This window comes from Sus scrofa, chromosome 5 (genome assembly GCF_054392235.1).
Source record: "Sus scrofa isolate SSC_HxYL_T2T_F1_AM1 chromosome 5, Sscrofa_HxYL_maternal_Yorkshire_Landrace_v2.0, whole genome shotgun sequence".
Classification (NCBI taxonomy): Eukaryota; Metazoa; Chordata; class Mammalia; order Artiodactyla; family Suidae; genus Sus; species Sus scrofa.
Window position 1 is genome coordinate 8,289,023 of NC_139387.1, and position 22,918 is coordinate 8,311,940.

The window sequence follows — 22,918 nt, forward strand, 5'->3', positions numbered from 1 at the left end:
GGCCCTGCTTCAGGAAGACTAGTGTGGGGGCAATCCACAGGGTCAAGACACTAGAGGCAGTTGTCAATGTCAAGAGGCTGGCAAACGTCAAAGGGTAAGCAGGCTCAGCTGGAAAGTACACAAGGTCTTTAGAAGTCCCACGCTGGGGGGAGAGGAGGAAGACATCAAGAGCAGGGTGAGGTGAGGGAAGAGTAACAGCTGCAAGCACTGGCGTGAGCCTGGATAACCAAGGTGCACTGCTCAGCGGGCTAGCAAGGCCAGCCCCAGTTTTAGGTTTAGGTTAGATCTCATCTGGCTCAGTGGTAAGGGCGCCCAGGCAGAGGTGAAATTCAGAACAGGATCGATGTCCTCTTTAGCAACTTCAGAGCTACCTCTATGTGGCGAGACCTCCACCAGTGCGATCAAGCCCAAAGAAGGCAGGAGGTAGAAAGCAAGGCTACCAGAAACTACAAGAGAGCCATAAATTATAAAAGCAAAAGCCCAGACTCACAACACAGCCAACAAATATTTACTGGGAGTTTGCTGTATGCCCGATACTTGGCTCAGCTCTGAGGCCTGGGAAGCAAAACAGACATGGTCCTGAATCACAAATTGCGGTGAGAGCTGTGAAAAAAGAACAGGCGCTCTGAAAGACCTGATTGAGGGTGGATGGGAGTAGTGGGATGTGGTCATAAGGGAAAGCCTCCCTGAAGAAACGACCATTTAATCTGAACCCTGAGGTCAGGAAGGTGAAGACTGGGGGGCGGGGTGGACAGTCCAAGGTAGGAGAGTGGTATGTACAAAACCCTTAAGGCTGGAAAAGGCCTGGGTAATTTAAAGAACTGAAAGAAAGACCGTGTAGTCTTAATATCAGGAAGGGAGAGGGGCCATAAAGTTGGTGAGAGAAGGCTGGAGAGGCAGGTGGAGGGAGGCCAGATCCTACGGAGCATCATAGGATGAAAAATAAAATCCCAAAGAGGTTTGAGTGCAATGGGAAGCCCTAAGGGATTTCAACCCGGGAAGCAGTCCAGTCCTCGTGGGTTCTAAGTGATCCACCCACCGATGCCCCACTCAGCCTACAGAACAGAAGCCAGCTGGGCAGCAAAGGAGCAGGAGCCGGTATTTGTAGGTGAATAGCAGGATACCTGGTCTGGGATAACAGAGTTTAATATAAGATCCCCCCCCAAAAAAAAAATGTTTCAGGGTTGCAAGGTTCGAAGAAGGAAAATACAGAAAAAACTGATGGAAGAGCTACTGGGAAGCAAAGTTAGGCACAACTCTAAACATACTGAGTATGAAGGACTAGAGAAGAATTCCAGCAGGTATATACAGATGTTGTTTTAGAGAACGGAAAAAAGACCAGCCATGGATCCTCCAGTTAGTAGATGGAGAGGTGACAGTTTAAAGCCCAAAAGTAAATAACATTTTCAAAGAGTAGAAAAAGAAGGGGAAAAAAATAACCCTACAACAAAAAGAACCCGAGTCTGATCCTTAGTGTTTGTTTCTCTCTGGGACAGAGGTCAGAAAAAAGAGACGTCAAAAGAGGAGAGGATCCGGCGTGGCCGTGGTGAAGGCCGGCAGCTATAGCTCTGATTTGACCTTAGCCTGGGAACCTCCATGCAGCCCTAAAGAGCCAAAACAAAAAACAAAAAAAACATAGGGAGATAGCACGGAGTTCCCTTGTGGCTCAGTGGGTTGAAGATCTGGTGTTGGCATTGCTGCTGCTCGAGTCACAATGGCACGGGTTCAGACCCTGGCCCACAAACTTCCACATGCCTCAGGCATGGCCAAAAAGGAAAAAAAAAAGGCATGAGAGAGTCTTTTGGGGGTGATTAAGTTGTTCTGCATCCTGATTGTGGTAGTGGTAACATGAACCCGCACATGTGTTAACATTTATAGAAAAATCAACGTTTTCACATGTTACTTAGAAAATAAGAAGTTTTACCGTCATGGGGTAATCAAAAGGACTGATGGCTACAGGGAGACAGAACAGGATAAAGCCTGAAAGGATGCTCTGGGAAATTTAACCATTAGGTAACTGGCGACCTTGGAAAAAGCCTCAGTGGGTGGTGGTGAGATTGGGAGCCCAGGCTGCAAAGGATCAAAGAATGACTATGTAGTGAAGAGAGTCCCTTAGAACCCTGGAGGTGACAGGAAGGACAGAATGGTACCAGAGCTCAAACAGGTAAGAAGTGGGAGATCTGGTAAACTAGCAGAGCCAAAACTCCCAGACCCTATGAATTGCTCCATTTAAGTATTCTTCTAGAACATGCCTTTTGCACACGAGCTATTCCTTTTCTTATTGTCCCATTAAACTAAAACTGCTAAAATGAACCCAAAGTCATGATATTTTTTTTTTGTCTTTTGTTGTTGTTGTTGTTGTTGTTGTTGCTATTTCTTGGGCCGCTCCCTCGGCATATGGAGGTTCCCAGGCTAGGGGTCGAATTGGAGCTGTAGCCACCGGCCTACGCCAGAGCCACAGCAACGCAGGATCCGAGCCGCGTCTGCAACCTATACCACAGCCCACGGCAACCCACTGAGCAAGGGCAGGGACCGAACCCGCAACCTCATGGTTCCTAGTCGGATTCGTTAACTACTGCACCACGACGGGAACTCCCCAAAGTCATGATATTTTAAACTCTGCTCCCTAGTCAACTGACATTTACTGTGCTCCTACTATATACCAAGTACCTCCCTGGATACAAAAGTGACTAATGCCTCCTCCCTGAAAGCATGCAGGATTAATCACAAACGCAAAATACTGGCGTGGAGATCTGTACAAAGGGCTCTGAAAGGCCTGACCTCTGAAATTCATTCATAGTTATCTTTATAAAAATAAAACAGGGAGGAAATTAAAACAAATGTAACACTAGTAAAAATGTTCCTAATTTCTAAAAACTAAGAATGACTTTAAATTCTTAAGTTAGGTATGGAAAATCTGTCAGTTGCATTTCCCTCTTCCATTCCTGTCTACTTTTCAGTGTCCTTTATGCACTTTTCTGGGGGGCAAGCCTGTAGTATCAGAAGTTCCAGGGGTCAAACCCTCACCACAGCAGTGACCCAAGCCACAGCACTAATAACACTAGATCCTTAATCCACTGCACCACCAGGAAACTCCTGTGCATTTCCTCTGGCTAATTTAGAGGGCAAAATGGAACAAGCACAGGCTTTGAAACCAGTCAGACTTAAGGTTAAACCTATGCCCTTGAACCTCCTATCTGTGGGGCTCTTGGAGGCTTTCTCTCATCCATAAAACAGTACTAAGACCTCCTCCCACAGGCTGGAGGTAAGGATTAAATACAAAATATAAACAGGCTGGCATATGTGAAGCACACAGATAATGTTAGCGAACACTATTACTACCATTTGAACAAATGGTATTGTTCTCATTTAAAACATTTTTAAGGGGTTCCATTTGAATGAGGAAAAAAAATTTTCTCCCCAAGGGCATGACATTTATGTGCTACCTTAGAAAAGCAGCTTGGGGATTTCTTCTGCTCAAGTCCTATTGGAAACTATTCTGTTCAAATAATGATGTTTAGGATGAGCACTTAAAAACAGTCATGAACCGGAGCTTCCTTGCGGTGTAGTAAGTTAAGGATCCAGCATTGTCATTGCAGCGGCTAGGGACGCTCCAGCAGCATGGCACAGGTTTGATCTCTGGCCCAGGAACTTCCACATCCCTCCGGCACAGGCACGGCCAAAAAACGAACAAAAAACCAGTTAAGAACTAAGAAACTATAAAGCCATCATTATCATCATCACTGCATCCCACGTGAAACAAGCCGGTCTGATTTGTACTCCGGATTCTAGCCTTAGCGTAGCAACCTACTACATTCACATCTCCACTACCTACCTACAAGGATACTGCACACTGTAGAGGTGCCAAGGTGCTGTAAGTTCTGCTTTTTAACAGACATTTACATAACATCACCAAAAGAATAAACAAAGTTTCAAAGCCAAGATGCTTCTCCAAATCAATAGGAAACTATCATTCTACTGAAATTCCCTGCAAGTAAGAAGTAAATAGCTTCTATTGTTAAACTTTCACAAAATACAAGATATGAGGTATCAAAACATTTGTTTGCTTAACTGCTGGGGGGGGGCAAAATTAATGACATTTTATTCACTTACTATGGAGAAACATCTCTGGCCAATTCTGTTGTATGATGCTGCTTATACTGCAATACAAAGGAGCAACTTGAAATTCACCTTATCTCTCACTCAATCTCTAGCGCAGATGCTAAAAAGTAATAAAACAGCCAAAAGATACAAAGATACATGAGAAAGCAAGGAGCCTGAAAAGACCCAGATAGTATTCTGTGCTCAAAGATATGAGGATAGGTTGGTCCTTAAAGTGCCCGACTAGAGGCTACTGGCTGTCTTCAGCCTCTACAGTGTATTTAAGCCCACTGTGGAAACCGGCTAGTTTGAAGCCACAGGGCGCAGGACCAGGGGACAGCAGAAAACACCTCGGGCTGAACGTCCTCTGCCAGTCCCCTCCTTTCCCCGTGGAGAGTGAATCGCCTCTGGAAGGTGGCCACACTCAGGGCTCTGGGGTGAGGGATGGGGGCGGGATCCCCCGGTCCGGGATGAGCAGGGGAACGCATTCGCTCCGTCACGCAGGTCTTGCACACAGGTGGGGACCGAGAGGCTGAGGCCTGCCGCCTCCCTCTGCCACTGCCTGGCAGGGGCCCCGACGCGCCTCCGCGGGCCTCGGCTCTTTGCCACTACCGGGACCCCTCCCCGCCCCGAGGTCCCCCGGCGACGAGAAGCGAACTCGATCGACCAGCCCACCCGGAAGCCCTCCCCCAGCTCACACCTGCCGGCGCGTGACGCCCAGAGCCGCGCGTGCGCGCCCGCCCGGCCCTTCCATTCCCAGCGCCCCTTCCCCGCGCGCGGACGTCGACCGCGTCCCTCCCCGCCCTGGGGTCAAACCCACCAGACGCCCGCCCCACGGAGCGCGCGCCCAACGCCGCCGCCCCCGCCTGCCCCGCGCGCGCGCTCACGCCCCTCCCGGCCCTCTCCCCGCCGCGCGCGCTCACTCGCGAGGACATGCACACGCTGCGCCTCAGCTTGACAGGCCGGCCCCGCGCGGCGCGCTCCCGCGGGCGTCCTCACCCACCCGGCCGCCCGACTCTGACTGGGCGGTGAGCGGGGGAGGGGAAGGACAGCAGTGGCCGTCGGTCCTCACTCACCGCCGAGCCGTGCCCGCTCCGAGTGCGCGGCGTTCCGCTGTGAGGCGATGCGCTGCGAGGCGCGCGGTCCCCGCTTCTCCGCAGGCTATGGAGGCGACGTAGTAGGGAGACTGAGGGGCTCGGGGGGGAGTCACTCCCTCCCGCTTCACCTCCGAGAAACACGGGGACCCCAGAAACTAAAAACAAAATAAACAAACTTTCCCCTCCGCCTCCCTCCCCCAAAACCACAACACAAACACTCGGGGGCCCGCCCAGAGCCCCATTCCATTGGCCGCAGGAAGGATGCTGCCGGCCGTCACTGGCTGCCTTCTATGCCCGTCAAGCTGCTGTTCCGCCCCTCCAATTCCTCGCCGCTGCCGTCGCCCCTCATTGGTTAAGTGCGTTCCGTTTGACGAGCTAGGATTGGCTACGCTGCCTGCGCCAATCATTAGGGGACACACCCCCTCAGCATCCCAGAGGCCGCTTCCTCCGTTGCGGACTGGGAGAGGCGAAGGGGAAACTAGAGCATGATGGCGGCCGAGCTCACTTGGCGCAACCATCGCCTTTTTTCTTTTATTTGCTCATTAGTGCCTCGGCCTCGCGCTGTTTCCCCTAAGGTCCTCTCTCTATCCACTACTGCCTAATAACGGAATCTATACGTCCCGGCTCCTTGATTTATCCCCTCCGAAGTGCTGAGTGTGGGCTGGTTGTACGTCATTGGACTGTTGGAATGTCACTCCCTGGTCAAATCCTCAAACTATTGGTGGGACGGCAAGAGAGCCCGTCCAACAACAAGAGCTAGTGCCATTGGTTTGTCTCCACCGAGTTCTTTCCTGGTACCTTATTGGGCTAAAAGGCGCGTCGGTCAGATCTGGATTCGTTTTGCTACGGTTGTTTGCTAGGGAGTTTAGATGACTCTGGTCGTTTGGCCTGTAGTTGACTGTAATAACGACTGCTATTTATTGCGTGCCTACTTTGTGCCAACTATGCAGAGATCTTTACAGGGACTATTGGTTAAACCCGTGAGTTTTATATTCTAAATTTTACCGATAGGAAACCAGGGCTCCAGAGCGGCTGGGATATTTGCCCAAGGTCACCTAGGTGGGAAGTAGTAGACCGGCATTTGGTCCCAGGTCTGTTTGACTCCATTGCCTTAGCTCTTTTCGCTTTTAGTGCCTTTACCTTAGCCTAGAATTGTACCCATCAGCCAACCCAACATCGTCAAAACATTTCATTCAGAACCTAAGCTCCTCAGTCAGCTTGTAGAGGTGACATTGTTGGGGACTGAGGCTGTGAACAGGTTGTCATTGCCTCCACCACATCCTCCTCTCCAGCACCCACTTCTGTCCACCCTAAATTAAAACAGTCTTGATGTTTCCTGATCAGAAGCTTATATACCTTTGTGTTCATTTTCTCAGCTTTATAAATAAATGGACACTTCTACCAACCTTCTGTTTCAAGCGGACCCCCCTGCCATCCATCTCCAGCTCACTCTTGGAGAGAGTACGCAGGAGCTGGAAATAAGGAAAGAGTCTAAAAGACAAAAAGAATAAATCGTTTTGGAAATAAGTAATTTACTGTATGCAAATGGAACAGCCCTTCAGCTGCTGGAAAGCTTCCAGAGTAGCCCCTAATGCTGTGCGAGATGTGCGCGCCTGGCTTGTGGCCATTGGATTCTTTCTCTGTGGCAGCTTTCAGCAAAGTGAATCCAACATTCCAGCCAGAGGAGGGCAGGATGCTTAGGATCCACTGCCAGAGAGCCAACTCCTGCCTCTGGGACTAAAATGATCTCCAGGAGCACAGTGCTGGACGCCAGCCTGCATTCCATCTCGGGTAATTAACATTTTACCATCCCAAATCCCCAACCCCTGTAGCTTCAGTGGGATCATCGCCCTTGTTTCACCTCCTGATCCAAGCTATTGTGTAACCTCATTGGCACTACTTTAATAATAAAGCGACCGCTATAACTCAGTAATAATGCCCAACACTTACAGCCTTTCAGCAGAGGAAGACAAGTATTTCACAAACATCAATTAAGATTAAATGGCAGGTATTCCTAGGGCGACTGCCAGCAGAAGGACGAAGAAAAATCATGAGTCAAATTCTAAGGAAGTTCCTAAGAACCTGAATCCTTATAACTACAAGCACATATCCGCTACTAGCATTCCAACATGGGCATTCTGAACCAGAAAACAAAACAGATGAGAAATGGTCAGGGTCCAAAGCCTTCCGTATGTTCATAGTTGGTTGTTCGTAACCCTGAATTAACCCTTAAACTAGTGCTTGGTTTTAGAGTTAATTGTTGGATACCTCTGTCTCCCCAGCTCACTTCCTTGAAAACAAATGGTTTCTTTTTCATCTTTGTATGTCTTAAATTGCTCTGATTATAAAAGGTTCCCCAGTAAATAATTATTCGGTAAAAAACGTTTATTGAGCTTGTCGGCACCTGTAAGGTACAAGGGCTGCACAGATGAATAAAACACATCTGCCTTCAGTGATCTGGATTTAGTTGGGGGGGGGGGTGGCCAACACGTAAACAGGTAATCACAGTGCAGGTGGCTTGGGAGGACCTGGGACTCAGTCTTGGGGGGACAGAGATGGCTACCCTGAAGAAGTGACATCTATGAGGCGCACTAAAGGATGAACTGTGGTTAGCGAGGTAAGAGACCACAGATAAATGGTCAGGGAGCAGGATAGGAAACCCAGGAGTGGCCAAAGCCCATTCTTCCTATAATTTTTGTCTTTGAGGGCCTTCCAGGGTCTGTCTAATCCCCCTTGTACTTTCCATCCCCAGGAGACAGCAGGAAGCTGGAAACCCTGTCGTGTTCACCCACCTGAGAATAAGAAAATTACTTCCAAATAAGATTGCTGTTTTTCTGATCCTAAAAGTAACATCGAGTAAAGATTTCAGACGATACAGAAAGTTTTAAAGTAGAAGTAAAAGCTCCCTCAAATCCCATGACTAGAGCCAACTGCCATTGAGGGGAATATCTTCCCAGACTATTTATTTTTTACATTTTAAAAATTATAGTTGATTGACAATTTACTGTGCCAATTTCTCCTGTACAGCAAAGTGTCCCGGTCATACATACAGACACATTCCCTTTCTTGTATTATCATCCATCATGTTCTATCCCAAGAGACTGGATGTAGTTCCCTGAGCTATAGAGTAGGACCTCACAGCTTATCCCTTCTAAATGTCATAATTTGCATCTACTAACCCCAAACTCCCATCCATCCCACTCCCTCCCCTCCCACCTTGGCAACCACAGGTCTGTTCTTTGGGTCCCAGACTCTTTTATGAATAGGCCCCCGCACAGATTTCTTCTTCCAGCAGACAGTGGAGTGGGTTTAGGGTCTTGTCTGTATGTTGAGAGCTCTCATGGGTCAGAGCTACAGTTTTGGGAGTTCCCGTGGGGCTCAGCAGGTTCAAGTTCTGGTGTTGTCACTGCAGTGGCTCGGGTGGCTGCTGTGGTGCGGATTCAATTCCTGTCCAGGAACTTCTACATGCCACAGGTGCAGCCAAAAAGAAAGAAAGAAAGAACTGCAGCATTGGATGGAACCTATCCTCACTTTCTAAACTCACGGGAAGGAAGCCAATAAATCAACCAAATATTTATTGTGGAGGATGGTGGTTTCAGGTTCCTGTCACAGCAAATGACAAATTGCCATCTATCACAGGACTTTGGGGCTTGCTCAGCCCAGCGTGGAGTCAACAAACCGGGCAAGGAAGGGGGTCTGCTGTGACCAATGCCCTAGGGTTGAAAAGCTGCCTTGGTGGCTGTGGAGTCAGTCCACGCCCTGAAAAGGCAGCCCAGGTCAGAGAGGGACAGGCCGGGGTGCTCTCCTGTGCTCTCTTTCTCTTTTCTTCTCTGCCTGCTACTTGGGGAAAATGTCTTGTGTGTGTGTTTGTTCCAACCCACCCAGTTATGAGAGTAAAAAGAGAAACTCATCAAGCCCTGCACACTTGTCCTCAGGCCAAGTGCGGTATGTTCTTGGAGCACTCTGTATTCTTAGAGCTCTATATGTGGTATTCTATACAGTTGGCTTTTTGCTAGAGGGGAAGGCAGACTTAACGAGTGATAGCTGCCTTGGATGGCTACCAAAAGTGCTCTAAGCCATTCCAAGCAACCGGCCTTCTTTTTTTTCCCCTGAGAGATTGTTCTGTGATTTCTGAACACATTGCACTGGCCTGGACAAAATCCAATGCAGTGGGAATTTCTGCGAACAATTCCGCAATGACCCACACGCTTGGGGTGACATAGCCAGCTGGCTTGGCTCCAGCTCTGATTTCTGTGGCACAGGAGAACTCCCTTTACCCTTTGCACTGGCCTCTCAATGCTGGGAGACATTTGGAAGTGTTTGTAAAGCATTCTCCGGTTCTCAAACTTATAATCGTGGGAAGATCCCTGTAAAGGAACCGAATCCAAAAGACAGAGGACAGCTGTCCGCTGATATGGCTCACTTGGGCAGTGGGTGTAGCCAGAGCCAAGGCCAAGAGCCGTGGGGGAGGGGAGCCTTCTAGAGGCTGCTGATGACCGAGGACATGCTCATAGGCATTTATTACATGTTTGGTAGCATTTATTGTGCAACAAAGCCCTTGTGACAGACGCTGGACCACCTCTAAACCACCTCTTGTTTCTTACAATCACACTTCCTGTCAGCCTCCTAGGGAAGCAACAAACCCCGGACCCTCCTGAGTGCCGGCCAGTGCTGGACCCCCAGGAGGGTCACAGGAGAACCAGATGCACTGTTAATAACAGCACCCCTTCCTGAGCACTTGCTGTGTGTCAGACACTGCACTGAGGGCTTCACGTGGATCACGGCAGTTAATCTTCACAACTGCTGTGGTTATCCCCATTTGCCAGGTTGGGAAACTGAGGCACGACAGCGCTGCCTAACTTGTCCCAGATCCCCACAGTTAATAACCTCACAGCTGATCCTGGGTCCTCTGACCCCAGTGAGTCAGCTCTTTTCTGTGCTGCTGTGCTGCCCAGAGATGTCTATACACCTTGGAAAGGCCGCGGTGCTGCTGCGGAGACAACCGGCCCCCAGATGAACCGTGTAATTAGCTTGCCTTGATTAGCTCGACCCCAGCTCTTTTCCTTGCAGACTCCGGGAAAGAGGTGCCCTGCTTCCCGGCTACATTACGGCCTCTGATGATCCCTCCTCTGCACCCCAGTTGGGACCTGGCTCCTCTCCCCCCGCCTTCAAAGTAGCTCTCTTCCCTCCCTCCCTCCCTTCCCCTCTATTTCCTTTTCTCCATTTCTTAAATGATGCCCCGTGGCCATCTCCACCGCAGGGCCCCATGTTCTTTAAACCGGGCTTCCAGCCCTCGCTCTCCACTGGAACTCTTTCTCGAAGCTCATCTATAACCTCTTTGTGGCCAAGATCCAGGAGACTTTCCCCGTCCTCGTTTCCATGGCTTCACCACTATGTTTTACTCTGAGACTCTTCTCTTGGTTCCTCAAAATAGCCAGCTCCCTCCTACCTCTACAACTGTTCATGCTCTTTTTCATACTCTCTCTTTTTCTAAGCTCCCTAAGGAGTCTGTCTCTTTTCTCTCCTTCTGTTGCCTTCCGGGGGTGTGAGGGTGGGGGCGGAGAGCTGGGTCGCTGTCCTGCCTTCACCCCTGAGGTTGCGACTTCATCTCTGCATCTCCAGCCGTCACTCTGCAGGCCGCCAGCTCTGTGATCATGCGCGGCTCATGTAAACTGTCTGAGCTTCAGTGTCCGCATTTCTCCAATAAGTCTATGGAATCAGAGGTTATTCTAGACTCTAAGATAATAATAAAACCTCAAGTTTGTAAGTATATACTAAGCCAGGTGGGACTGGGTGTGCAAAATGAAAGCATGGGGCTCCTTGTTGCAAAATTATTAAGAATTTCAAGACAGCAACAGCAGAGCATTAAAACAAATGTGGGGCACTTCCCCTTCTTGGGGGGGAGCATGGGACCCTGCAGAGTGTATGCCTGTGAAGCCAGCCCCGGTGCCAGGCACTGTTCTGACTATAGAGGTATTTTATTTATTGATTTATTCATTCATTTATTTATTTAATTGTCTTTCTAAAAGGGCCGCACCCAAAGCATATGGATGTTCCCAGCCTAGGGAGCGAATCAGAGCTGCAGGTCCTGGCCTACACCACAGCCACAGCAATGCAGGATCCAAGCCAAATCTGCAACCCTACACTGAAGCTCACAGTAATGCTGGATCCTTAACCCACTGAGCGAGACCAGAGATCGAACCTGCATCCTCATGAATACTAGTAGGGTTCGTCACTGCTGAGCCACAACAGGAACTCCCTGATTATATAGGTGTTAACTTACAACCTTATGAGGTAGCTACAGATGAGGAGACCAAGACAGAGAGAGGTTCAGTTAACTGTCCAAGGTCATGGCTTTTAACTGGGAAAAAAATTACACCTGTTGGTTGGGGTGGTCGTGAGATTCACACAGTGAAAGACCCTGCCCGGGACCCCTCAGGAGGACTTCCTGGTGTTCCCTAGCCGGCCTCTTTCCTCCCCAGTGAGTCAGCCTGTGTAGTTTCTGCTGCCTAGGATGCCCCTTCCTCCTTCTGCTCCAAGGTCTACACTTCCTTCAAAGCTCAGTTCAAGCCCCTTTTCCTCTCAGGGCTTCTGGAGCAGAGAAGCCAGACCCACCCCTCTCTTTCCCCTGGATTCTCTTGACGCCTCTGTGGAGTCCGCCCCAGGCCAGACCGGCCGTGGGCACCATCTATCCCTTGCCACTGCCTCCCGCTCACTGATCCTACGAGCCCAGAGAGAAGACTTCTTTCTCTACGACCTTTCTTTTTCTTTTTTTCAGAGCCGCACCCTCATCATATGGAGGTGCCAAGGCTAGAAGTCAAATCAGAGCTGCAGCTGCCGGCCTCCAGCAGCCACAGCCACAGCCACAGCCATGCCAGATCCAAGCCGCGTCTGCAAACTACACCGCAGCTCATGGCAATGCCAGATCCTTAACCCACTGAGAGAGGCCAGGGATGGAAGCCACATCCTCATGGATACTAGTCGGGTTTGTTACCGTTGAGCCAGACGGGAACTCCTCTACAACCTTTCAATAGCTTGTGATAGCCTGTCTCACCCACCAGACTGGGAGGCCTGAAGGCAGACACTATATCTGAATCTTCTCTATGTCCTTGGTGCTTACGACTCTTTGGGAAGAGTTCTTTTTAGGCTCTGGATCTTTTCCCGGAACGCCTTGCCTCCTTCTCCCCTTCCTCCCTCCCTCCCTCTTCAGGTGTTGGCTCAGAGATCATCTCCTCCTCCAGGAAGCCTTCCCTGACCTCCATCCCCAAGTTGGGCTTCCACAGCCCCTGTGCTTCTCTATCATAATTCTTGTCTCCCTGTGTCCATCGTCTCCACCAGACTACGAACATCTCAAGGGCAGAGACCAGGCCTGTCTTATTACAGTGCCTGGGCCGCAACAAGTTCTCAATAAGTTTGTTTGAGCTAATAAATGAATAGAAGTAAATATAAAACACATGTTGGTTAAAACTCCTTCGCACAGGGCAGGGCGCCTTATGTAAACTTAAGGACACTTATGTAAACTTATGAAATGCATGAAAACCAACAACTCCAGAATTTCTGTCAGGAAGAGGGCTCAGTGGCAGCATTCTGGGGGTGGGGGACTAGGGGAGCCCTCTTGGCGGTAGAATAATGACAAAGGAAGGATCACAGGCGTGACAGTTGGGAGTTAGTGCTGAGAAAAGTGTCCCTCGCCGGGGGTTAACAGGGTCTGCAGGCTAAATCCAGCCACTGCCTGTTTTTGCGCAGCCTGTGAGCTAAGAATGGTTTTTAACTTTTTTGTTTGTTGTTTTTAGAGCTGCGTGCATATGGAGGTTCCCAGGCTAGGGGCTGAATCGGAGCTACACCAGAGCCCAGCAACGCGGCATCCTACGACCTACACCACAGCTCACGGCAACGCGAGATCCTTAACCCACTGAGCAAGGCCAGGGATCGAACCCACAACCTCATGGTTCTTAGTCAGATTGGTCTCCTCCGAGCCACAACGGGAACTCAGGTTTTAACATTTTTTTAATGGGTGGGAAATTTAAAAAATGAGGAATATTCTGTGACACAGGAAAATGGCATGAAATTCAAATTTCAGTGTCCAGAAAGTTTCATGGGAATAGCCACGCCCACTCGTCCACCGAGAGGCTGTGGTCGCCTCAGTGCTATGGGAGCAGCGGTCGCGACAGACACGGCCGGTCAACAAAGCGTAGAACCTTTACTATCTGGCAATGACTGAAAGGTGGCCAAGCCCTGGCCCTGGTCTTCCTACTCCAAGACCGAGGAGGAAAGAAAGGCGCCGCGAGCGGCCGCGAGGTGTCAGCATCTCCCCGCGGTGCTCAGCCTGCGCTCCGCAGAGGCCCCACGCCGCCTGCAGCCCCGCCCGGGCCATCGGGGCGACGCCCGCCGTCGTTGCCGCCAGCGAGTGCGCGGAAAAGGCTGGAAGGAAGCTGGGGAGGGCCTGCAGCCGCACGTTCGGGACGCCCGGTGGTGTGGCACAGATCGGCAGGCTTTTCTGATGTGCTATTTCTTTGCTTTGGGTTTTAACTTGTGTTTTATATGTGAAGGATTTTCTAAACAAATGATAATTGGTTTTTTACCTCCAAACTCTCGATCAAGCAAAGTTGGACTTCCGTACAACTGGATAAGATGGTGGCCCTCTTCCAGGCTCGCAAATAACAAACCCACAGAGCTGAGGTGGGGAGGGTGGTGGAGGCAGCTCACAAGTGGCATCTCTGGAACTTTTCTTCTTTCAAAACCTGGGCCTTGAAACTTCTTCCAGGTGGGCAGACATGTAGCCCCCTGTGCCAGCTACTTAACTTGTGTCGATTTTACAGGGTGGGAGCAGGGGAGAGAATGTCCCAGGAAGAAAAGATAAACCCCCACCAGCCCCCGCCGAGTCATGGAGCGCCCCCTCTGTGTAGCCACTGTGCATGTGGATGCATGTGGAGCAGGTCGTTGAGCTAATGTGTGGCCAATGGAGGATCCAGCCCGGGGCCTGCCCCTTCTGCAGACTGTTCTCTTGCTGCCACAGGCTGCAGATAAGATCACAGCCAACAGGATGCCCCCCACACTGCCCTAAACCCGAGAGGGCCTTCCCCGATCACCACTCATCCCCGGGCCTAGCACACGGAAAATATCTGTGGAATGAACAAATGAATAAAGCCTTCCAAGTATTGCAGTGAAGTGCCTTTCCTTCTCCAATTGCCCAGCTTCTGAGATCTTCCAGGAGGAGCTCAAGCTGCACTCAGGAAATAAAAGCACAGTCTTGGTTCTTAGCACAGGATGGGATGTGCTTTTCCCTTGCTTGTGCCCAGAGGACCATGGGCCTCTGGGCATGCTGCCTGTTCTTGCCTTTCCTCCCTTCCTCCTCCAGGTTCCCCACGCACTTGCTGGCTTCTGTGGCAGGTCCTGGCTGGTCTCCTACAACGTGGACATCTGTTCCTGGAGCTGCTTTTCAGCGGCTGCTGACAATGCCTAACTTCTAGCCACTTTTCTGATGAAAACTTGTCTCCGGAGTGCTGTCACTTGGAAAGGCCACATGATGCAATGACAGTGCTCTAGGAAGGTCTGGATAAACTAGGTTCTAGCCTGGGCCACTGGGAGATGACCCCCCTGAGGACACATGCTGAAATCCTCGAGGAAAAGATTTGATCAGGAAGGACTTTTGATAAACCCAGTCCTCATGAAATGAAATAGTGGAGAGCAGAATCCTGTTTGGCTTCCAGGTGTGGTCTCAGGAGTCAGGATCAATTTCAGAGCCTCTGACACCGCCCCCATTGATTAGCCTAGTTTATTCTCTGTATCAAATAGCTGTCAAGTGTTCAATCATTTAACAAATTGCTATTACGCAGATATGAGGATACAACAGTGAGGCAGAAAGATGGTGTCCTGGTCTCCGGGGCACACCTGTGGCATATGGAAGATCCTGGGTTAGGGGCTGAATCGGAGCTGCAGCTGCCAACCTCCGTTACAGCCACAGCAATGGCAGATCTGAAACCTACACTGCAGTTTGCAGCAATGCCGGATCCTTAACCAACTGAGCAAGACCAGGGATCGAATCCACATCATCATGGACACAATGTCAGGTTCTTAACCCACTGAGCCACAATTGGAACTCCCTGTCCAGCTTTTCAAAGGCTTCCGGATGATCCAGTGATGACTCACCCTAAAAACACTCTCACATCTGCACTCGCCAGCTCTCAGACTCTCCTAAGGGGCATGTCCTCTCAGCCTTGGTCTGGCTCAGCTTGCTGGACCTGGGGTGCCTGCTCTGCACCAGACCTCCTGCCACTGGAACAGCAGTACAGACGGTCACAGTGACAGCCACTGGGTCCTCCAGGCAGGGAGGAAAGACTGGCGCACAGCCAGATGATCAACTGTATCCACGGTGCTCAGCAGGACTAATTAGCTGCTGAGGGGGCTTTGTCAGTGGTCACTGGGAATGTGATCACGGAGCTCCAGGTAGCACTGAGGAGCGTGTCAGCCCTGGCTGCCTTTTGATGTGGGGACACTGCCGGAGACACACAGGTATGTCCAGGGATGCTCTCTGTGCTGGCCTTAACGGAGGCCGAAGGAAGGAGAACAGATTGGGAGGAAACGTGGCAGGGACAGATGTGTGCACATAAACACACCTGTTCTGGGGAGAGCCAAGCAAGGTAGACAGAGCAGAGAAGGAAGATACCACCGCGCCAGGCACAGAAAGCAAAATCTCTGGCAAGCCAGCCAGCCTCTCTGGGCCCCAGCGTTTCGGCAACAAAGAGAACTGTTTTGCAGGAGGAACACACATGACAGCAGCTCAGGGAAGCAGCCCGTGGCCCTTCAGGGCTCAAAGTAGAGCTCTCTTTCTCACCTGGGGCCATCGGAACCCCGGGGACACGTGGCAACGTCTGAAGACATTTTTGGTTGTCTCATCTGAAGGGTGCTACTGGTAGTTAGTAGGTAGGGGCTGCTAAACCTCCTACTGTGTGTAGGGCAGCCCCTCCCCCAACAGAATTTTCCGTTCAAGGTGTTACTGGTATTGAAGGCAGGAAGCCCTGAGCTGGAGGAGCCGTCCTGGGTCTGCATTTTAGGTGCTATGGGATGTGGGGAGAACCACGTACCTCCTCATCTAGAAAACGGGGGCAACAGACCTGAGCTGCTCACCATGTAACCTTTGAGACTCAGTCTCCGTGTATACAGGAAGAGCTTTTAACTTTGCAAAGGGTCTTTTCCTGGGCTTGTCTTAGTTTGAAAGCTGCAGGTGACGGAAACATCTAGCACAGTGACTGGCGTATAGCAGGTGATCGGTATGTCAAAAGCAGAAAACCAGAGTTCCCCGTTGTGGTGCAGCAGAAATGAATCTGACTATGAACCATGAGGTTGCAGGTTCGATCCCTGGCCTCGCTCAATGGGTTACAGACCTAGTGTTGCTGTCAGCTGTGGTGTAGGTCGCAGACATGGCTCGGGTCAGGCGTTGCTGTGGCTGTGGTGTAGGCTGGCAGCTGTAGCTCTGATTTGACCCCTAGCCTGGGAACCTCCACAAGCAGTGGAAGTGGCCCTAAAACACACACACACACACACACACACACACAAAACAAAAAACAAACCCTTTCCCCCCGTATCTCAAGGCTGCCTCTTTCATCTGGCTTTCTGTTGAGTCCGTGCAGACACAGGCGAATGCTGTGAGCAGAGGCTGATCAGGGGTGGGGCTACCCATATCCCGAGGACAGCTGACAAAGGAGACTGGGAGGTTTTGCCAAATATCAAGGGAAAGCCTCCCAGCTCTGTGCAGAAGGCCTGTGCTTCCTGCTCCTAAGGAGCAAGGTCTAGGGTGGCGGCAGCCGCCAAGTGCCTCTGCTCATCCAAGGCCGACCTCCCAAGGAGCTCTGCCAGTGGTTGACACTTGGCCCACAGAGACCAGACTGAGAAAGTGGGCAGCTTGGAGATGGGGGCAGGTGGCGGCAGTGGAGCCAGGCCTCGCACCCTGAGCGCCATTCCATCCCTTTCCTCCTGAGCCCTTCTGGTGTCACCAGCCTGTGGAAGATGCTGAGGAGGGACCAAGGGCATGGTCCACCCTTGAACTTGCCACCCAGCTGGGAAGGCCAGATGTTCCCTTGAGATTTGATGAGAATTTCACAAAGTATGTGCAAGTGCTAGAACGGAGGGCAGACGTGCCAAAGCTGAAGCCAAGAGGCAGGAGGGGGCGGGCTGCAGCTCAGGCCGATGAGCAGACGGCAGGAGCTGCACTCCAGGACTTCAAGATCCTCAGCAATCTTTGGACTGTCTTCTGGAAGGGGTCAGAGGCCATTGCGGCCAAACCTCGGTAAGGGAAGGGGAGAGGGAACATGCTGGGGAGGGGCCGGTGCCTTGCCTCACAGGCCAGCCCTCCTCCCAGGACACCATGTGGCTTCCTCTTCAACATATGGTCTCCCAGCCGCTCTGTTTCTATGAGGGAGTGAGAAGGCGCCCAGGCCGGCACAGGGAGAAACGGGGGCAGGAAGGACTGCCCGCTCGAGGCTGCGGTGGCTGCCAGTCTGGGCGGGGAGGGCACTGCTCTCTAGGAGAGGCACCAGCAGACATCTGCAGCATCGCTTAGGAGCTGGTCCCCTCCTCCCTTGTCCCCAGAGGTGTCTGCTCTCCTCACCAAGGGTGCTCTGTCTACCCAAACACTTGCATCTGAGGTGGAAACACCCCCTTTGCCTCCCCCGGCCCTTCCCCTCCAGAACAAGCAAGGCCTCGCTGCCAGGCCTCGGTGCCTCAGGAAGCACTTCCCAGGAAATGTTTAATCCTCACAGAAGCTCGCCCTGCCCCGGGGAGCCAGGTTCACTCTCCCCTCCCCACCCCTCCCATCACTAGGACGCTGGGGCGCCCCCTCTCCCCCTTCCATAGGTGTTGGCAGACAGCCGCGCCCCTCCCCAAGGTGCTGCTGGTGCCCCAGGGTTCTGCTGAAGGAAAGACGAGGGGTCAGGAGCTTGGCTTAGACGCAGGAGGCCGAGAGGCTGAGCGTGGTGCTCGCCCAGGTGCTGCGGCCCTCAGCTCTCAGCGACTGACCACCAGTCCCTGGGCCTGAAGCAGGGCGGGCCGCAGGGCCCGCGTGGGCAGTTTCTCCACTGTCCGCGCAGGAACTTGCGCAGAGCCCTTCCGTCACACGCCTGAAGAGGGGGCACTGTACGGCAGGCTGCTCTTCCTGGCCTGGCATTGTGGCACTTAGGCCAGGTCCCTGTCAGGAGGCCAAGGCTCCTCAATCCTGCCTGACTTTGGCAGGAGGCCAAGGCTGGTCTTTGGCTGAACTGTAACTAGAGAAGGCACGTGAGTCCCGGCTGGTAAAGGGGACCAAGGGCCAGCTCTGGGGTGCAGGGAGGGACACAGGCTCCTGGAGACAGGGCCCAGCCTCCCTCCCCACATCAGGCCGGCTCTCTCTCCCTCCCTGCTTTGGGCTGCAAATCAAGGCACAGGAGGGGAGGGAGCCGCCTCAGGTAAAGGCACTAGGGGGCTCCAGGTGGGCTTGCAGCAGGCAATAGCCTAGGAGGCCTGGACCATTCAGGGTGGAGCCTGCCAGGTGGCGCTGGGTGAGGGAGAGGAGGCCTCGGTGCTGGACTCTCAAATTTGATGCAATGGCACCAAATGCTGCCTCATTCTATTCGGAGTCTAGAGCAGGAGCCTGCAGGGACAGGCCAGGACGGCCACAGCAGCCAGTCCCCAGCCGCCATCCTCACCCACCTCCTGCCTCACGTTCAGAGGCCAGAGCAAGACTGGGTGCCTGGCTCAGAGCCCTGTCCTCGTGCCTTCTATTCCACCACAGCTCTCGGGGGACCAGCAGCACCAGGGAGCCCAGAGAAGGAGAAGGCGGGGCGGGGGGCTGCCCTGGGCCCCCCTCATGTTGAGTGAGGTATGAAGATGTGGGCTCACCCCATCTCAGGGCTGCAGGGCGAGGCTGGCCCAGCGGAGGGAGGGGGCTGGACATAAAGAAGCGTGGACGTTGGTGAGCTTCCCCAGCATGTAAACGAGGGCTGACCCCTGCGCAGCCGCCATGCGCTTGTGGAGGTGTGCAATGGTCCTGAGATGCCGCAGACTCTCACATCTGCGATTCAGGGTCCCTGAGGCCAGGATGAGGCTGCCGGGGCAGGAGGTCAGGAGGGGTCCGATGTGCAAACTGGTGCAGGGTTTGTCCTGTGTTCGCCACAGGACAGGACGGGGGCATCCACAGGTCCTGCCGCAGCAGGCCCGCGTGCGGCTTAGAAGATCACACAATTGCTGGCTTTGGCAGGACTGGGAGTTGTTTTACCTGCAGAGACAAGGGCACCGGCAAGGGAGGGTGTGAGTGAGGTGCTCAATGGACTGGCCGCAGCCCCTCTCCTGTGACCACCCACGCCTCCAGTCTGGGTGCCGGGGCCACTCTCCCTCCCAAGCAGCCGACCTGCAAACCAGGTTAGTAGGGTCTTCGGAGAAGCAAAAGGAAAGATCCCCCCGTCCTGAGCACCTCCGGACCTCTCTGCGCTCCCCTGACCTCGGCAATGACAAGTCCTGACCTCGGCAATGACAAGTCCTGCTGAGAGGCCGTTCACCAGGAGCTGACCCCACATGCAGCCTCACGGCTCACAGGCGCACGCAGTCACCCTCTCCTCAGTCCTCAGGATGGCGGGGCCGTGAGAAGGCATCCTCGGGCCGGCTTCCAGCCCGGGCGGTGGGTCCCCCAGTTCTCAGGGCCAGGTCCTGTCTCAGCTGCTCCACTAGTCAGGCCACCCAGTGGAAGAGGACAAGATGGAGAGCCAGGCCCCGGGGCGCAGACGGCACGCTTAGGGGATGTAGCGTTAAGGCGGAGGATGCAGAGGACACACGTCATTGGGAGGAAAGGCGGGGCGAGAGGCCGGCTCTCCTCTTCCCAGGCCCTTCCATTTACAATCCTCAGCAGAGGCCCCCTGGACTCCTGCCCTGGGACCTGTGGAGGGAAGGGGGCTGCGAGGCTGAGGGTCCACATGCTCCTGGGGCGCTGGCCGCCTGTCTCCGAGGCGACACTGCTGGCTTCTTTGCTGCCAGTTCCTCCCCACTCCAGAGTCATCTCAGACTGCCTTCCTGTATCACCTTGGCTGTGAATTTAATTAAGGTGGCGCCCACCTCCTCTCCTGGGCTGTTAGGCGCTGAACAGGCCTGCAAAGAGCCCTTCCTGGGCGGGCTGCACCATTAACCGCCCCTGTGCAGGGACGCGCTGATGGAGACCAGAGCCTCCTGGAGCTTTGAGAAGGAGGGAGGGGCTGTGGCGACTGTGTCCCACTCCTCCAGGGCTCTAAGGGCCCAGGAGCTTGGGTCGTGCTGAGGCCACCCCTGGTGCAGCTCTGCTGATGGCATGCCAGCCCCCTTGCTGCCAGAGGACAGGCCCTGTGCCGCTTCCTCTCCTCAGCAGCTTGTTCACTGCCTGGGCTTACGAGCAGATGCTGAGTCCTCCCAGAGGCAGGTAAGGAAATCGGTCTGGGCTCCTAAAGCTGGGGAGGAACGTGGCCGGGGCTGGGGCGGCCGGACCTGGGGAGCCGCTTCCTGAGAGGTAGGGCGTGCTTCACACGCTCCCATCGTCAACGAGGCCGGACGGGAGCCTGGAGAGGAGCTTCCTGCTCAGGATGCACCTCCACAGCTCTGGGGGGAGGCCGGGCTGAGGACCGAGCCCTCGCACTCCACCCTTCCTCCTCGGACCCTGCCTGGGAGCACCATGTGGGCGCCCGCAGCAGATGCTGAGGCTGGTCACACCTGCTCAGGTTAACAGAGGAGAATATGACAGCAGCCCCAGATGTCTTTTTTGACAAAGTATGTGTGGCACGGGTGGCCCAAAAGAGGCTCACAAGAGAGAGTCGAGCAACAAACCAGTGAGGTGAGACTGGACGTAGGGCGGGAAGTGGAGGAGAGGGGGCCTGCCGGAAGGGCGGGAGCCTCAGGACCCGCTGGGGGTCAGGACCTGGCTGATCTGGGTCAGGGCGGAAGGAGGTGTGGGGACACTGGTATGGACGGCCATGACAAGGACAGTGGGCTCCGCCTCCCTACAGGTTTCAGGACCTCGCACTCCCCTTTTCTAGAAGATTCTTCCCCTGGATGTCCACATGGTTCTCTCCCTCCCCTCATTCAAGTCTCTGTTCAAATGCCCCTTTGTCAGAGGCCTTCCCTCCATCCCTCTGTAGGAAAGGGTCATTACCCCCCCCCCACCCGCCCCCAGCAGGGTATTCACTCCACAGGGGCAGGGGCTGGCTCACTTTGTTCCCCGCTGCCCCAGGAACTCAGCGTGGTGCTTGGCACAGCGGACACTGTGCAGATGCATATTTGTTGAAAGAAATGAATGATCAGGCGGCAACAAGCCACTTAAGGTTTCATACCAATACCAACGACTGGGCATCAGTGGATGTTGATTGGGTAACATCCACGCCCTCACTCACCCAGAGGGTGATGGAAGCCCTGGGGGGGGGCCCAAGAGACACCAGCAGGGCAGGGGATTTTGACATCTGCCACTTTGAGTAGGACCGCCTGCCTCTTCTCTAGAGCCGAGCGGGATCAGTCCCTCGGATGCTCACTCAGCTCCCCTCATCTGTGCTGTGTGACCAAGATCTTGGCTGGTGATGGTGCTCAGGCTCGTGGAGTCAGTGCAGCCCGAGCACAGCAGTGGGGGCCTGACCTCAGGAGCGACACTGAACTGTGAAACTTGCTCTGGACAAGACAGCTATTGCGGAGGCTCCCCCTGCAACTGGAGGAGTCCCTTGTGAAGCTCTGAACCCAGAAGCCCCTCCCCAGCTGTCCGTCCCAGACAGGGACCCAGATTTCCAGGACAGTCCTGAGACCTCCACTACTGGGATGACACAGGCAAGTCTGAAGCTCCCAGAGCCAGGAGCCCAGCAGCCGCCCTGCAGCCAGGGTGGCCCATCCACGCAGAAATTGGGGGATTCTGGGAGAGTTCTGGAAAGGCACCTGTGGCTGCAGTCACCTTGGAAAACACTGGGAGCTAAGCATGGGCTCAGGGGCCCTTGGAAAGTGGTGACCCAGAGGCACTCTGGGGCGGAAACGACCCCCTCCTCCTCTCCGTGGGTGGGACAGCGGGGGAGGGTCGGGCATGTTCCAGGCTTCTGGGCCTTCCTAACAGTTAGTGTCCCCACCGTAACATTCCAGAGACCACCTCGCTTTGGGCAAAGCCCTGGGAGGCAGGAGACCACACTGCCCTTTTCCCACTGGTGGCGGTGCGCACAGGGGCTAGCCTCTCTCTACTGCTAAGGTCTCATCTGTAAAATGATGGCATCAGGAAGGTGGCTGTGAGCGCTGGGTGAAAGGATTGAGCGCTGAGCCCGCCCAGCACAGGCCAGCAACTGCTACTGAGGGAAGGCCTGTGCCTTTCATCCTCCTCTTAACGGGGCCCCAGCGTATTGGCCGGATCCCGAGAGTTTTCCTCGGGGACCAGCAGGGGCTTCTGGACATCACCTGGAACCTCCACCCCCAACCTGGCAGGCCCCTCCAGGGCGGAGCCTTGTCCAAGCATCATCTAATATGCTGCTCTGAAAACACTTGGGGTGTTTGTTTAAAATGTAGATTCCTGAGCCCAGTCCAGCAGGAGACTCCTCACTGTCTTTTGACAAGGCTCTGCCGTGGCTGCTCTTCTCTGGGGTTGGGATCACTGCCCCAGAGTCCTGAGCTCCAGGATGGGTGTGGGTAGCCAGCTCAGGAAAGGTGCTGACGGCGCCAAGCACAGGAGCAAGAAAAAACCAGAAGGAAAGGGCGCTTGGCTCTTCCAC

At 53.5% G+C, this 22,918-nt stretch overlaps 2 protein-coding genes and 1 long non-coding RNA gene across 8 annotated transcripts in view; 1 reads left to right on the forward strand and 2 right to left on the reverse strand.

Moving 5' to 3' along the window:
* Nucleotides 1-5,418, reverse strand: part of TNRC6B (trinucleotide repeat containing adaptor 6B) — a 247,943-nt gene extending 242,525 nt beyond the window's left edge. For 2 of the 4 annotated variants that reach the window (XM_021092845.2, XM_084955174.1), the window contains exon 1: nucleotides 5,178-5,418. Coding sequence is in view for 2 of the 4 variants with exons in the window: in XM_021092843.2 (XP_020948502.2) it covers nucleotides 5,025-5,036 (12 nt within the window). In the remaining 2 variants the exon portion in view is untranslated. Of the gene's footprint in view, nucleotides 1-5,024 lie in introns of all 4 variants that reach the window. The other 2 variants (XM_021092843.2, XM_021092847.2) reach the window with 1 other exon arrangement.
* Nucleotides 5,419-6,045: 627 nt separating this feature from the next.
* On the forward strand, nucleotides 6,046-12,649 carry LOC102162756 (uncharacterized). 3 transcript variants are annotated; one of them, XR_014803007.1, is made up of 3 exons: nucleotides 6,046-6,178; nucleotides 6,575-6,989; nucleotides 7,951-12,649. It is a non-coding gene; the product is annotated as an uncharacterized LOC102162756 (long non-coding RNA). The 3 variants fall into 3 exon arrangements; XR_001305237.3 differs by lacking the exon at nucleotides 7,951-12,649 and having other exon boundaries at nucleotides 6,575-7,131; XR_014803008.1 differs by lacking the exon at nucleotides 7,951-12,649 and having other exon boundaries at nucleotides 6,153-6,289; nucleotides 6,575-7,131.
* Nucleotides 12,650-14,959: 2,310 nt separating this feature from the next.
* The window catches only part of FAM83F (family with sequence similarity 83 member F), a 34,030-nt gene continuing 26,071 nt past the window's right edge, over nucleotides 14,960-22,918 (reverse strand). The window contains exon 5 of the mRNA XM_005663777.3: nucleotides 14,960-19,446. Within this exon, the coding sequence (XP_005663834.2) occupies nucleotides 19,397-19,446 (50 nt within the window). The 3' untranslated portion in view covers nucleotides 14,960-19,396. The remainder of the gene's footprint in view (nucleotides 19,447-22,918) is intronic.